This window comes from Aplidium turbinatum, chromosome 18 (assembly GCF_918807975.1).
Source record: "Aplidium turbinatum chromosome 18, kaAplTurb1.1, whole genome shotgun sequence".
NCBI lineage: Eukaryota > Metazoa > Chordata > Ascidiacea > Aplousobranchia > Polyclinidae > Aplidium > Aplidium turbinatum.
In genome coordinates this window covers 2,866,271-2,882,377 of record NC_137489.1, presented here as the reverse complement: position 1 = coordinate 2,882,377, position 16,107 = coordinate 2,866,271, and the positions used below count along the sequence as shown (strand labels likewise).

Sequence of the window (16,107 nt, the reverse complement as noted above, 5' to 3'; positions counted from 1 at the left end):
TTTCTCGCAGTGCGTCAGCATCATCCGTGGAAACGTAGTGCAGAAATTGTAGCCACGACGTCTTGAAGGAGGGATGAAGACATGATGCCATAACGCATTTCATGTTGTTGAAGCACTTGTTGAATCGTTTCTTCACCCCTTCAAGGACTTTCACTTTCAACTCCTCACAGGTCACAAGATCACTGATTTCGGTCAACTTCTTGCCGCAAATTGTGATGGTTGGAAGCAAGACTCGTAATATGCCTTGGACTCGCCCTGGAGAATGTCTAAAGCCTGGCAGATAGGCTTCATCACACGGAGATATTCGCCGAAGAAGTTGACGTCAGCTAGAAAAGACCGAAACTTTGCAACCAAGCCGATTATATAGCTGCTTGACCACGCCAGCAGAGGCGTCGGAACGATTTTTGACTGGGGGAGCAAAATTACGAAAAAGGGCACTTTTGTTTACTAAAAGGCCAATTTTTTTCAAGTTTTAAGACATCGCGATAATGCTAATCTATTAGCTTACTATGTATTGAGTACTTTTAGCCTACATGTGTCCGCTGTCCGGTATACAAAGAAGGGCATCATGCTATGTCATCATGATGTAACCGACTGTCAAGCCTTAAAGCAGCTTGCGGCCATGGCCGCAAAGTAGCCTAGTGCTTGAATGACCGCCGGTGCTACCTCCTCAATCGGCCAAGTTTGGCCGCCGGTCTCTTCTAGCCAATTATTTAATTTCGCAATAGAATGATCGTGGATGAATTGTGGAAAATATGTAGTATCAAAGAGTGACGCAAAATTAGGTCAGCGCGTCATAATCGCCACTGTTGCATTGTGCGGGAATATTTGTTATTGATGGAATATATCCATCTGCGATCATCAGTCTTATTTGTAATTCCCGACGTTTATTTTAACAAAGACTTAATACGAAGTGCTAATTTACATCGGCTGGCAATATTGTCGTTTTTATGTCGATTCGATGTTGTCGGACATTGAATCGTTGTTAAAATAGAAAACTAGGTTAGTTGACATCCCAGGGGAAAACATTTTTGGCTCATATTTTGCAAAAAATTATGCTTCTTTTAGTAATGTCCTTCACATCATTGAAATACTTATTTTATTACCTTGCCGTCATCGTCAACACATGTCGAACGTTGTTTTTTGTTGCTAAAAAGAATTCTAGGGGAGTGACGAACTTTTTTAAGATCAGCCACATTGGAGACACTCGTGCGAGTGTCGTTAGATAGTCCCGCAGTACTGGATTACATTCCCGATTAAGCAGTTATTGCGCGGTGCAACGATTCTATTGTATAGGACGTCGCCCAGGCCCAGACTTCAACATCGCTAAGTGATCATTTTAGCATTGTTGCAACTGCAAGTTTAATTCTATTTACTTGTGCTATCGTTATTTTTATTTTGTATTTTGGTCTCCAAGCACGCAGATTTGGCCGCCGAGAAGGAGCTCCCGGTAGGCCACGATGGCTGCCAGAAAAAAACGAGTTTTAAGGCCTGTAACTTATTGTGTTGCAAAATTTTGTGCCGTAAACATTATTTTGAGGCAAAAATGAAAGATTATAATTAGATTATAAAAGCGAATAGCAGAAATTGTTATATTGCAAAATGTGCAGTAGCTTAGACATGACTTTAAAAGGGCACCATTGCCCCCCCCCCCCCGCTTCCGGTGCCCCTGCACGCCAGTATTGCAAAAAAAACAAGCATTTTTTTTTTAATTTAAAAAAAGTAGCGGGAGTGCGACTGAAAAAAAGTAGCGCCTCTCCCGCTACTTTGGAAAAAAATAGCGCCGCTACTCCAACTAAAAAGTAGCGCCTCTCCCGCTACTTTGGAAAAAAATAGCGCCGCTACTCCAACTAAAAAGTAGCGCCGCTACCGCTACTTTTACCAAAAACGTAGCGCGCTACTGCCCACCTCTGGCTATGCCTAGACTTTTATTAAAGAAAAACATGAAATCCGGTAAATAATAGGAAAGGAAATTTTATTGACTTTCCGTTGTCATATTCATTGTCAGACTGCAAAAGCGTCTATGGAAACTTAATCCTGACAGTTTCGCACTGGTAGAAGCTTTGAACCACTGAAGCAGAGCCAGTGACCAAGTTTGATAGAGTAAAGTTTTCGTTTGTTGTTGTCTATAAACTATCCCGTCCACTGAGTGTCGCTGCATGGAAAGCAGTCCTTGATGAGAGTCGACAAGAGGACACCCCGAGAACCGAACCAGCGTCGCTTAATCTTGACTGTTCTTATTACATAGCCGATCGACTGAGCTATCAGGGAGAAAACGAGTAAGATCCACTTATTGCTCCAGTATTCTTGTATGTGAATAACTCTGCTTTGCAAAGTAGGCTACGACATCTTGAAAGCGAGCATGGTGCGCCTATCGCGATGTCGGGTGCTTGGGCACGAGATGGATGAGTGATGTAATGATTGAAAAAATAGATCGACCAAATTTGTCCTTGCAAAAAATGGAATCTGATAATTTTGAAGGAAACTACTATAACTCCAGTTTTTAAACAACGTTTTAACAAAAAAATATCAGTCAATCAAAGAACAATTTCAAAGGTGCCGAAGCAAATTTTTGTGTTTATTGGTAGCCAGAATAGAACCTATAATTTCTTAATCTGCGGCTGTACGGTATCAATTCTATTTCAAATAGTCCACAAGCTTTTAGATTCTTTTTTCGGCTAACGTCATACATGATGTTTGTTTCAAGTAAAACTGTGGATCAAATACATTGCAGTCCTAAGCTTAAAATTACTACAGAGTTGGAATTAAATGCAAAACTTAAGACAGGCTTTTACGTCAAGTTAAAAGCGAAGTCCATTGCAGAAACATCACACATACTGCTGGGGCTGGACATCTATATTCAATTGTCTCTAGCAGTTTTTTAATACTGTCACACAGTCAAACATTCAAGTTTATTTCATTTCATTATGGTCCCAAACACGGTATAGGCTAAAATAGAATATAGGCGATCACCTTTATTTACGTTGAAGCAGCTACACCACAGAAGTAACAATAAAGCAATTCCGCTCCACATACTGCACGTGTACAGTGGAAGGAAAACCTCCAAAACATTAACGTTACCACTAAATGGATGGAATAATTTACAAACAATCGGAAACTTCATTCATTCAATCTCGGTCACCGGGCCTGCGACAGTGGTTCAAGCCTCTACAAGTATGCGAAACTGCCAAGACTCTCAAAGAAGTTTTCCCAGTCCGAGGATAAAGATTCAATCAATCAATCAACTAAACTTTCCCTTCGACAAAGAGCGACCAGAAAAACCGCGAGATGCCTAAATCACCAAAGAGCTAGTAAGTGTATCAAGGTTGTGTGTACCAAATGAAGCGGAATGCTTTGAATGATGGGAGCAGACTGGCTTCTCTCTAGTAGCTTTTCAGCACAGTGCGAAAAATCATCACAGATACGAAAGATACGTGGGATAAACCATCCGTCTCGGAGGCTCATACAAAGAAGAATAATGTAGTGTGCAAGTAACATGGAACTTTAAATGAAAAAAAAAGGACTGCTTTCTTAGATAAGCTTAAAGCATCATATCGCATAGCCAAGTACAGTAGTGAGCCAGCATGTAGGCATACATAGATAAACGGGTAAAAATTCAACGATGTCAAAGGCTGAGATTTCAACCAAAGCTCATTCGACAATATAAAGTCAGAAATATTTTTCACACGTTCAACGTTTGGTCTGATTCGATGTGAAGCTCCTCAGAGCATCCAGGAACACCTGCTTTGTTTGTTGCGTCATCTGTTGGTACATGGTGACGTCATCGTGCTTGTTGCGCAAAGTACTCTCAAGCGCCTCCTTCAGGGCGTTATTTTCATCTTTCTGCAAAAAACAAAATTCATTATAAAAAAGTAAAACTGATTTGCTGGCTAGGTAATGCAGTGAAATTGATCTAATTAAATAATCAAAGTTATATTTCATATGTCGTCAATTTTCTTTCGTATATCAAGCCATTGAGCAATAAAAACACAACGCAAGAAAAACGAAAAAGTGAAAACAGACAAACTACCTGGATGGACAACTGAGCCTCCAACTCAACCACGTGGCCACTTCTAGAACTTTCGCGTGACGTGCGAGCCGTTTCTGTGGCAAAATAAAGCGCAGTTTATCACGTTGTAACCATCTGTGGGGAGAACCACGAAAAGCACAAATAGAATGGTTCCTTCACCCCAACCTACGACGACACAATCATGTCTAAGATTGAAGTGTGCCGAAGCCTGAGACCAAATATAAACTGCCAGACTACTATTGACGATTCACTCGTGGATATGCCATTGTTTGGGTGGTAAGGTACGTATTTATAACTAGCACGGTAAAACCCCACATTGATAAGGTGCTGCACAGCGCACACAGTAGCCACTTTAACATGACAAAATTCTGCCATCACCACTGAAACCTCGAATCAATCAACCAATCACAAGCCACGTTTTCCGTGACGTGAAAAAGCTCGAAAAGATGATACAAAACAAATCAAGCGATCGATTCTCTGTCAGCTGGTTGGATTAGGAGCTAGGGCTAGAAAGTAGTCATTTCCATGACATGGGTTCGATTCCTACCCCTTTCATTACTTTTTTTTCTTCTGCAATTACCAAATACAGTTCAAAACAAAGACTAACTCTCTGGTTGAGTGGTAAAAGGGTCACAATTTGACGATAGCCTCTTATAACATGTTCTGATTGGTTGGCGGTGTCATTAGGGTCTGGCAGAATCTCTTCATGTTAAATGGCTACCGGTGCACACCTGGGTTGGCGGAAGCTTTCAGGGTTTCCAACTTCTGTTCTAAACTTGCACACATCCGCTTGGTGTCGTGATATGCACTTGTGGTTTGTTCAAGGTTTCGTAAGGATTCTTCCACTCTAAACAGAGAAAATAGAATTTCTATGTTCCGCAGTGCGTAAAGAAGCCTATATATCAAAGGAATGTCGAATAATGACGTTTTGATTCAATTTTTTTCGGAAAATATGATAAAAAAAAAACATTTCTTGCAAAAAGGCTATCAAGGGTGGATGTTAAATCTTAACGAAAATAAGCAACAAACGTTTTAAGTCTAAACCATGAGAAGAAGTTAAGAAGTTTTAAGAAGCTTTCTGAAGAAAACAAAATCGATTAGAGTTGCCCAGAGCGCATGTTTCAATTATTGATTAATGTTCCATGATTGAATATAAACCGGATCATTAAAATGTAAATAAGGAATAACCGTTGTACGGTTGTTAATTGTTTACCCTCGGACTGACGAAGCCTTTGATGAGTTATTAATGGAAGTTTTGTACATTTCTAGAGGCTTTTGACACAGGGCCGGTTACCGAGATTGACAGAGTGAATTTTCCGATTGTTGAAGTGTTGTTGCCGAAGAATTATTCCATCCATTGGGTGCCGCTGAATGAAGAGCAGTCGTTAGAGTGCATTGCTCAAGCGCACGACGAGAGTCGAACCAGCGCCGCTTGATCTTGAAATTTCTTGGTTCACAAAGTCACGCGTTAATCAACTGAGCTATCGGGGCGGACTTTCAGGTTGATGTCCGGTGGTTAAAGATTGTAAGGACGCGAAAGCAAAGTGTGCGCCGATATGTATGTCCAGTGTCCACCTTCAATTACGTCATTAAGTGTCTTGCCAAAGACAGTGGCGCGCCTCCCATAAGTGTCGCCTTTCGTTCTTTCAAACGTCATGAGAACGCCCTGGCCACTCGGTCGATCAGTTGACGTAATAATGGTAAAGGCGTGAAGCAAATAAGACATCTATCAAAACCTGGCACCACACGCAGTACTGGGCATCCACCACCATCAATGAGATTGCAACCGGTTGGGATTACGATCATAATGCTACCACTGCACCTATTCGGAGTGACTGAATGCATTTCACAGCGTTGTAAAGTAAAATGTTAATAAACAGATTCATATTGAGGGGGAAGTTATCATCCCAGTGTCGGCAGTACCTGGCATTGAGAGCTGCCACTATCTTGGTCAGGTGCTGCCTTTCAATCTCAGAAGCTTCATACAAAGCTTTCAGTTCCACACATCTCTGGCTCAGGAGGTTTATATCTTCACTTTGTGCACTGCTTGGTGCTACGTCATTGGCATAGATCTGTCAGAAGCCACAAAAAGTGATAACTTCATACGAACGACAATGTATTACTTCAAATTTATTTTGTCCCATACTCAGATACAGAGCTTTGGGGAATGAGAAGATAAGGTTCTCATTGTACTAAGCCTTCGGCACTAAGGAGAGTAGGGTGGCCAGTTCCTTTCTCTCGGCCGCCTTTACTTCAGCAACTACGCCACCCAATTTATTACACCCTGGGTAGAGGTGAGCGGTGTTTTTCAACATTACTTCAAATAACAAACTTTAAAGACAGTTCCCATTTATAAACGATAAAAGTGAAACTTGGCTGAATAACTGCAATTGCTTTTTTAATTAAAAGCGGAAATTTCACTTCTTCAAACTCGCTGTTTTTTCCTAGGTCCGTGCTTCAAAGCCACTAAAAGGTTCAAAGTGATAAAATGAACTACGTCGATAAAACATTATTTTTGCCCAAAACATACAAAATCAAAGCATCTAACCGACCTGGCTGGATGAGGTGAAGACGGAGAGAGGTTTGTGGCCGTCATCCCCGTCCAGGCTGTCGGCGTCGTCGGCCTGTGGAAACATCGCATCGATGAAACTTCACAGAATAACAATGTGCCAACTGCAGTATGTAACAAGCTCGTCAATGAGCTTGATGGAGCGAAACCTTCAACACCTTAGAATGTGCAAGAGTGGTTTTACGTCTTTTTGTCAAATCCATATGGTTGAAGATTTAGATTAAGTGAACGGGAAGGCAAGGAAGCCAAACTTCGTGTTTACCTTCAGGCATGCCTTTAAGTGTCCTGCCAAAGACACAGCCACATGCTCTTGAGCGGTGTCGAACCGGCGCCCTTTCGAACGTCCACTCGGCTATGCAGCCGCGTAACATCGCTGCAGCTTGCACGGTCACAAAATCAAACCCATTCACAACATGGCGAGGTGTGAGAAAAAGAGAAATATTATTGCGAATGTTAGAACTTATTGCTTATTTGCTGCTCTAGATTATTGCTTATGCCAACACTTTCTTGAGAATCCTCATGTCCCAGACTGCAAAATCCGTTATTCTTACATTGATTTAACGTCTTCAATCATGACTTTTTAAGAAAGTCGTTTGTCAACAACACGTTGATGTAGAATAAAAATAGCAAAACTAAATTTTAAAGCTGTGAGTGCTGATTGTATGAGGCTGCTGTGTAGTATTTTAAGAAGAACTTGATCAAAACAAAGTTGGTTTAGCAATAAACATCTCCCGCCAAGATCCGAAGGTTGTGAGATTGCACCAAAGTTAGATGTATGACAGAGTCAAGCAGGGTAAGAGATCAATAGTCGAAGAATTTATGAACTAAACAAAGAAAAACATCCAAAAAGGTCTTATATTTTACCGCTTGAAAGATTTGACTCTCTAGTTGAGCGACTTGTTTTTCTAATTCAGCCACTCTTCCCTCTCTCTCCACAAGCAATTGCTTCACTCTTTTCACTTCAGACGTTTCTTGCTGCTTTTTATCATGAAGCTCTTTATATACCTGTGTGGTTGAAACATGAAGCATTATTATTCAAAATAGAAAAGTTTATCACAAAAGAAAAACCGCTTTTTCTTGAATATTTCCCGGAACAAACGCAAATTCAAGACATGTCAAACAAGACAATGCAATTACGCATCTCAACACAGTTACCATCGCTTCATTCTGAGCAACTTTTCCATGAGCAGCTGTGTTCCGTTCCAACAGTTTTTGTAACCCTTCCTGCTGCTTCATCAAAGTGTCAATGAGTTCGTTGTCATGGCTACCCTTGTCAGTCAGTACAGCTATCTAAAAAAAGAAATGCAATAATTCAAAATCCATTCTTCAAGCATTCTCACTCAGACAATAAAATCCGTCAATTTTACATTGATGCAACGTCTGCAGACGTTGAATCAATGTAAAACTGATGGATATTTGTTGTCTGGGCAGTGTTGAATAAGCATCTGTTTCACAACGGAATGGCCCGTTTCGGCTAGTTCCCTATTCGGGTACAGTCTTTCTCGGCTAGTTCCCTATTTGGCAAATTTTTAAAAATCCAACCATAATCCTTCTGTAATCGAACAAAATCCTTAAGTAAATCCAACGAACCAGCCGAAAAAGACTGCAGCCGAATCGGACTAGCCGAATCGGACCAGCCGAATAGTAGCAGACCCGTTTCACACGACCTTTGCCGTGTGGCATGTGATTATGAAAAAATAAGCGTTCGGCCCAAAAAGAAACGGTCACTCGTAGCAGACCTTGTGAAACGGCTAAGGCCTGTTCAAGCAACACCGGTACATTTAAAAAAACAGTATACACAATACTTGCAGATGTTAACTGATAACTACAAAATAAGCTTTGACAAGTATTATCGGATTTGTAGTTCTGTTAATAATAACCACACAAATCCATTGATTGAATCTAAAAACAAAGAAACAGTTTCTCAGTGTTTATTTACCAATACGAAATCTTTGTTTAAGATGGTTCTGAGAGAAAGAACGAACTTTCCATCGCTTTACCGAATGTTTACGCCGCAACATATGACTGGTCATGTTGTAGAAGTTAAAGCAAACTTTTGTTCTTGGCTGTCCAGTAAGTCTTTACAGTTATTCACTGCTAGATGATTAGTCTTGGTTTTATCATTTCTAAAATTGATGTTGCAAACAAGCCATGTTTTCGATCACAAAATGAAATTTTGAAAAGAATAACGCTGCAAGATGTGACGTTGTGGGTGCTCGGCTTACCACGGTTGGTTGGAACTTAATTGGAACAAAATAAAAAATGTCCGTGTCAATTAACTGTCGTGATGGTTTCCTGCGTACGTCGCAATTACGCTACCAATTGAACGTTGCAGTCTGCAACAAGTACTCAAAACAGTTACCTGAGATTTTAAAGTTTTTATCTCTGACATTAAAACTTTGTTCCTAGCTTTGGTGGCGTCCCATTTCCGCTGGACGTCGCTGCATTGTTCTTGCACTTTTAATAAATTTTCTTTCAATGCCTGCGGAAAAGAATATATTTACGCATGCACTAAGCTGCTAAGCAGGGCTGTAAACTATAGCCTTAAATATCCGGGAGTGTAGAAATGCTTAAATCACCTTGGCTATATAAAGTCCGAACAAAACACCCGTCCGACGACGCCAATTCTTAGACTCAGAAGCCACATGCAACCGAAAGGGGTAAACAGTTTAAGTATGTATGTAGTGAGAACGGTTATAATTCGTTACCACCAAGTCTTCCAAAGAATTAAACAAAAATAATAAAATAACAAACAACAAATATCTAACATCATTCTCGCGACTTTGAAAGCAAGTAAAGTAAGCCAGACATAAGTACACGAGGCTCCTACAACTCAGCAGTTGTGAACTCAACACATTGCAGTGGAGCAAGCGACAACTGAGCTAGTAACATTTCAGCAAGTGGATGAAATTGGTAAATGATGAACTTAAGCAAGTAAAAACTGACGAAGCCATACTTGGCATGTAACAAGTCAGCAAATTCAGTTTAGCAAGCGATGACCAAGAAAGTCCGATGCTAGATGCAAATTTCATTTGTTGACTTGGCAGTAGCTGAAATGTACCTGCTGAGTTGAAGCACTTGCTGAGTTGCCGCATGCCGAGTGGTCCGACTACCTAGTGCCAAAGCATACACTGTTGTTCAGTGTTTAGAAACAAAAAAATATATCAATACTGACGTCATTTTGTTCTTTGCGGCTTCTCTCCATGTTCTTTATCCTCGCCAAATTCTTATCGACCTTTGGATTCAAATCTAAGTCAGTTTTCAATTTCTGTTCCAGTTCTCTGGAAGGTAACAATGAAGACAATGAGTTGGCTATGCATACGTACAACCGCATGGGGTGTGAAGAAGTGGTTGTTAAAAATTGAAACATACTTTACTTTTCCCTGCAATGCAAGAACTTGCTGTGTCCTTCCCCTGAAGCCCTGGCCACCGCAGCTCAGCAGAGCTTGTATGTTGACCTGGCTTTCACCCGTTTCTTGGCTCAATACCTACATACAGGTGGACATACAGGTTTTAAAAGTGAGATTAATCGAAAGAAAGTTCCCTAGGATCTGCATCAAATTGAGTTCGCTTTTAGCAGCATGATCGTTGCTTACTTCACACAATGTAGATAATTCGACATAGCACATGACTAGGGAACTGTGTTCCGAAAGCTAGTGCAAATCGCTATTACTACAGCGAACTCGTAGAATCAGGCGAAACAGGTCGTTAATTTATCTACATTGTAAAGTTCCCAAGGATCTTTTGCACAAATTCAAACAAAATGAGGAATGAGGATTTTATATAATATTTAATATTAATGCGGAAAAATTTGCAAAATAGTTTAATAGCGATTTTCACATCAACGAGATATAGTTCGTTTCTTGTATACTATGGTGTACCATAAAAAATCAGTCCAAATCAAATTTCTCTCTTTAATTTCCAGACCCAGCAGCTAACCGTTGTTCTACGCAGGATATTTAAACTTGCAAGAATGACATCTTGCTACTGCAAATACTTTTAACCAAATAAAACGGAAGAAATGAAACATGTACAATACTGCTTTGTGTTGTCACAGCACACAGTTGTGGTCAGGGGGTGGATAGAGGATGAAAGTCTCAAAACCTTTCGAGAAACGTCACGATAATGTATTATTATCGACCCAATTATCTTTTTCTCTCGTATTGTTGTTTTATATCAGGGCACCATCCGTTGGTTAGCCACTGCCTGGTGTCATCGTCAATGGACACTAAGTCTTCCATACCATGGCGTGGGCTGCATGGTGGGCAATTTTTCATTATATCGGTTGCCGTCTGTAATTCACTACACTCACAGGCAGCACTTTCTATTAAGTTCAAACTCAACATGTTTGCACCATAGCGTCCAACACCAATGGATCCCATTGTCGCGATCTAGTTATCGTGTCATCACAATGGAAACTACGAATGAAATGCTTGTATCTGCCTTGTTTATTAGGATTAAAAGTGGATGGAAACCAAAATAGTCAGCTTTCGTGTCCACCTTTTAAACATTTCATTAAGTTTCTTCTTAAAGACATAGCCAAGTGGATTTGGATTGGTGTCGAAGCCACACGCTTAGAAATGCTTGTCAGACGCCTACACCATTGGGCCACACTGCCAACCAATAAAGGAAATCATGGGCGCACCCAGACAACAACAAAAATAAGCGTAGTGTGACAAGAATGAGATTATGCCTAGCACAACAACTTCATATCTTGTTACACGTGCAAACCTTTAGCGCCACTTTCATGTCTTGCTTCAACGCTTGCACCTGGTTCCTGTACTCCGAAGTTTTCAAGTTTGCGCCGTTCAGTTGATCTTGCAGGCTTTCAATGGTCTCCGATGACGTCACTGCGCGGTGACGTCATTAAAGACAAGCAAACATATGAACCAATTTGGTAGCTTAGTTATGCATTGAAACTCAATGTAAATTTCGCTGCCATTAACATGGCTTCATCAATGTATCCGTAATATAATGTTAGCTACCAGCCTTGTTTACGTGATACAGAAACATGAAGAGAGAATAAATAAGAAGAGAAATAACTCACGAGTCAGGTTGGCCACTGACTGACTAACGCGCGACGTATTTGATGCATTTACGTCACTCCGAGCACTCATGATCGCTGCATCTGCACACTGTAAACAAAAAGTGTTAAGTTATTGGACAGAAAAATAATTCGTAATGTTTGCAGTGACAAGTTTAAAATTTTGTTGCAGATTCCTCTACGGCTGCATTCATTGCCGCTGCCACTATTAGGCGATAGTGAAAGATAACGTGTCATCTCTTCCTTCACCCACCCTCCTCTCTAATTCCGTGACTTTTTGTTGAAGGCGAAAATTCTTTGACTTTTCTGATTCCATTTGACTCGTTAATTCTCTGGTTTTCTTCGACAACTCAACAATTTTCACTGACGCGGTGTCACTTGCCAACCCAGCGCCTGTTAACAAGTACAAAATTATTTTATTATTTATGTAGAAATTACCTACGGTCCACGACATTAAGGCGCGAACAAAACGGCGCGAGACAAAAAGGCGCAGAAAAAACGGCGCAGAGACAAAAAGGCGCAGAGGCAAAACGGCGCCAAAGTCAATGTAACAAGCTCAGAACCTTTTCCTTATTTTTTTCACATGTTTTGGTCAATTCCTCTTTGTCATGAGTTGCCAAGGGTGGTGGGGGGGGGGGACTTGTATACCAGCTCCAAGAATCCTTATTCACACATAAACTTTCGTTATGGTTGCAGAGTATTATCGTTCTATACATTGACTTTGGCGCCGTTTTGTCTGCGCCGTTTTGCCTCTGCGCCTTTTTGTCTCTGTGCCGTTTTTTCTGCGCCTTTTTGTCTCGCGCCGTTTTGTTCGCGCCTTAATGTCCTGCTTCGAATTACCTAGCCTATTCGTATCTCTCAGGCTTTGTTCGGTCAGTATTTCATGCGCACATCTAACAAAATATATCATCCAAGTTTCATTGACATCCCGTTGCTGTAGAGTCAATTTTTTCTCAAAATGTCTGAGTCTTGTACATCAATTACAATTAATGTTGATTAAAGTAACTGCGTCGATTTCGATATTATACAGTACTACTAAAAACCAAAGGTAGCTTTCCCAGTGTAAGAAAATGGTTTGAACTGGTGTCCCTGTATACATGCATGCAGACACTGTTCATTTCTGTGCTTTCCTAAAGCACGAAATGTTTCACTTTCTTTAAACTTTGCAAAAACAGCAAGTTAACAGTCAAGCAAAATTCATCAAACACAATTTATATGATTGCTCACCAATTCATTTATAATTAATACAGAATGCATTTGCTCATAATTTTTTGTCTACATTATATGCGCAGTTGCGCACAAACGTCACCTGAGAGAAGTCGTTTTTCATCTTCGCACTTTAAGACTTTCTTGTTAAGTTTCTTTATTTCATAATCTCTTTCCATAAGAGACTTTCTTAATCGACCAGTTTCATCTTGAAGTTCTCTGTAAATGCACGAAAATCATTTTAAATGCAGTTGAGTGGCAACTAGATCATGTCCTAAATTAGGGGTAAGCGATTTTTCGCATTGCAGATCAGTTTAAGGTTGGAAATATTTTCATGGACAGGTCATCTTTGTGTGGCAGATGTTTCATTCAAGTAAAAACCTGCAGCAATAGTTATTGCATGCAACTTCAACACAACTACCCTGAGCGTTCAGAAATGGACAACTATTTCTTTTTGTGCAGCCCAGTAATATAATGTTTCGTGCATTGGCCCATACATGACTGATCAAAGCCAGATGATTAGCCTACCTGCTTAAAATGTTTGCTTAAACCAAGGTGACAACACCTAAAATATAATTCAACTAAAGATCATTTTATAAGTGTTTGTTTTGTTTTACCTTCTCATGTGTCAGATGTTAGATGTTACCTTCTCATGTGTCCTGTCAGATCAAGGTTCTACCTATCTGTAGTAACTAAAAAATAGGGTTGTACCTACCTGTCGAATTCCATCATTGTTATGCTACTATAAACATAAGAACGTAACAGAAACGATATAAGCCAAATGTTACAGCAACTAACCTTAGCTCCCCTCTCATGGCTGTGTTGGCTGCTTCAAGTGTGACATGCAGCCCCACACTGGAACTACTTGACACATCTTCCAAGTTCAAATTCAAATCATCTGAGACTCCAAATGATGATTCTTCATTCAACTCCTGACAAGCACAAAGTAGAAAAACATTATTTAGCTTTTTTAACACAATAGGCTAACAGTTAAATCATATTTACAATTATTAGTATGTTATAATGTCTACAAAAAGTAAGCAATGCAAACCAAGAAAAAATTAAAACAATTTTTGGAACTTTTTCTCACATCCAAATAATCAGTATCAGCATTGTCAATATTTACCAAAAGAACATAAATAAACTTAATGAAATGATTCATATAGTATACATCCCTTCAATGTTATTTGGATATAATATGTTATAGATTTAGGCCTACATAAACATATTACAATGAACAAAAACAAATGAAGACATCTAGCTCAACCTCATACAGACAACTACAAGTAGAAGTAAATATTCAGCTGTATCAATGACAGTTTTATTTTTGTTAAAGGCATATTATAACTGTTTAAAGAATATATATAATGGTTTAATTCGCAACTTTTTCAAGAAAATCATCTTGCTTGGTGGAATGATGATACAACAAGATGTTCATGGTAATTAGCAAGATACACCGGTAAACACGTGCCTTGAGTATTCTGGACATGTCCAATAAATGTAGCTATAGAATGCCATGACAACACTTTGTGTTTACAACTAAATTTTATTGAAATACTACCTGTGAGTGATAGCCTGGTCAAATGTTTTAAGGTTCAGACTTGAGAAAAAAAGCTATTGATTAGTTTTTAACACTTTGTGTATTTTGAATAATAGGCTACAGCAATATTTGGCGGGATACTAGAATATGGTAATTTATCTTCATGTTAAAGAAACATACCATAGTTTAAGTTTAGACATAGCCTACAGTAAAATCTAGACCGCAATCAACAAAAATGTGATATTACATGACGTGACATTATGGCTACATAGTACAGAACAACATTGCATGAAAACATTATGTAGATTACTTAATAATAACATCTAAGATAAAATTTTAAAAAACTATGCATTTAGAAAAGTAGCTTCAGCTAAATAGATTACATTTTTAACATTGGATTTTAATTGTTTTGCTTTTAATCTTGCAAACTTCTTTTGCTGCTCTTCTTGAAGCTTTGTAAATTGATCTTGTAGAGATGATGTTTCCATCGTTAAAAAATGGAACACTTGAATTTATCTAGCTTTTCCACATGCATCAAATTGGAAATGTTTAAACGTACTTCAACCAAGTATATAACATGTATAAACGAGTTAATTTTACATAGGGAAAAAATCTCTGAAACCATAAAAAATATAGCCTAGGCTATTTAGTTACCAGTGCCGGTATTTTTAATTAAAATTCTTGTGCAATGGATTACTGGAGATGAAGAATACCAATCCTCCAATTACACAAATCGGGTTTCAAACTTGGTTAAGGTAGGCCAAGAGTTGAAAAATACTGTTCTATTCTACCTTGAATGTAATAGTTTGAGCTGGGGCAGTCACTAAAACAAAGGCGTCATAAAAAAATGTCCATCCTAATCATGTTAATGTTATGGCTTAGTACAATAAGAATCTTATTGTTTTTACTTTTAACAAAATGACTGATTACATGTATACTACTAATATGGTAATATAGTAGAAATGAGATAATAATCAACCGATTTTTGTGGTTAACCCAAATACTTTGTTGGATGAACACCTGAATATGTAAAGAACATGGCAAAATCAAGCAAGCATGGTTCGTTACATTTGCTTAAAAACTTATCTCTTTTTTGTCTTAATTGTCAAACCATTAATGTCAGCCTACCAGTGGGGTAGGCTATGTGTCAAGTGACAAACTGAAAAAAAAACAAGCTGCCATGCACGAATAATCTTGAGACATACTGTACATTCTCACATGTGCAAACTTCGCCATTAGACATAGCCTGTAGTCAAAACGAAATAGTTAAACAAATATAACAACTCTGGCACAACACCCCGTTTGCCAATTAGAATTTAAAAACCTCTATAGAGATATCATTCGTATTCAAAAATCATTTCTCTTCCAAAGCTATGGTACCGGTATGCTATGAAATAGCAGTTTATGAAAGCTTATTGTTTTTCCAAGCAACGATTTGGATTGATCATGTGGTAACCGCTATTTTTATTTTTGAAATTGGAAAGGGAGCTTTGTTGAAAGGAAAACACTGAAGTTCGAAATCTAGGCTAATCTGACAAAAAAGCCCAAAATGCAGAGACTGAAGTCATTATTTTTATATTTTGCTCTTTAAGTTAAGTTTTGTAAAGTTTACTCATATTATATGCCACTTCTTCGAAGTGCTAACTCATATCAGGCTACTCCACGCAATCCGTAAAGACACCTCAACTTTGGTACTGTAACCGTATATTTTTTTGTTT

General features: G+C 39.0%; 1 protein-coding gene across 2 annotated transcripts; it reads right to left on the bottom strand.

Annotated features, from left to right (window-relative positions):
• Window positions 1-2,702: 2,702 nt before the first annotated feature.
• Window positions 2,703-14,999, bottom strand: LOC145787547 (coiled-coil domain-containing protein 13-like). Of its 2 annotated transcripts, none has more exons than XM_082599311.1 (16): window positions 14,234-14,292; window positions 13,648-13,781; window positions 12,953-13,068; window positions 11,897-12,036; window positions 11,647-11,734; window positions 11,331-11,449; window positions 9,972-10,087; window positions 9,775-9,880; window positions 8,962-9,081; window positions 7,755-7,889; window positions 7,464-7,604; window positions 6,583-6,654; window positions 5,954-6,102; window positions 4,762-4,877; window positions 4,031-4,104; window positions 2,703-3,843 (listed from the first exon to the last, which is right to left on the bottom strand). In XM_082599311.1, exons 1-16 carry the CDS (start codon window positions 14,285-14,287, stop codon window positions 3,691-3,693), a joined length of 1,833 nt encoding a protein of 610 aa, XP_082455437.1. In that variant the 5' UTR covers window positions 14,288-14,292; the 3' UTR covers window positions 2,703-3,690. The 2 variants fall into 2 exon arrangements, with proteins under 2 accessions (XP_082455437.1, XP_082455436.1); XM_082599310.1 differs by lacking the exon at window positions 14,234-14,292 and adding an exon at window positions 14,773-14,999 and having other exon boundaries at window positions 2,704-3,843.
• Window positions 15,000-16,107: the final 1,108 nt, after the last annotated feature.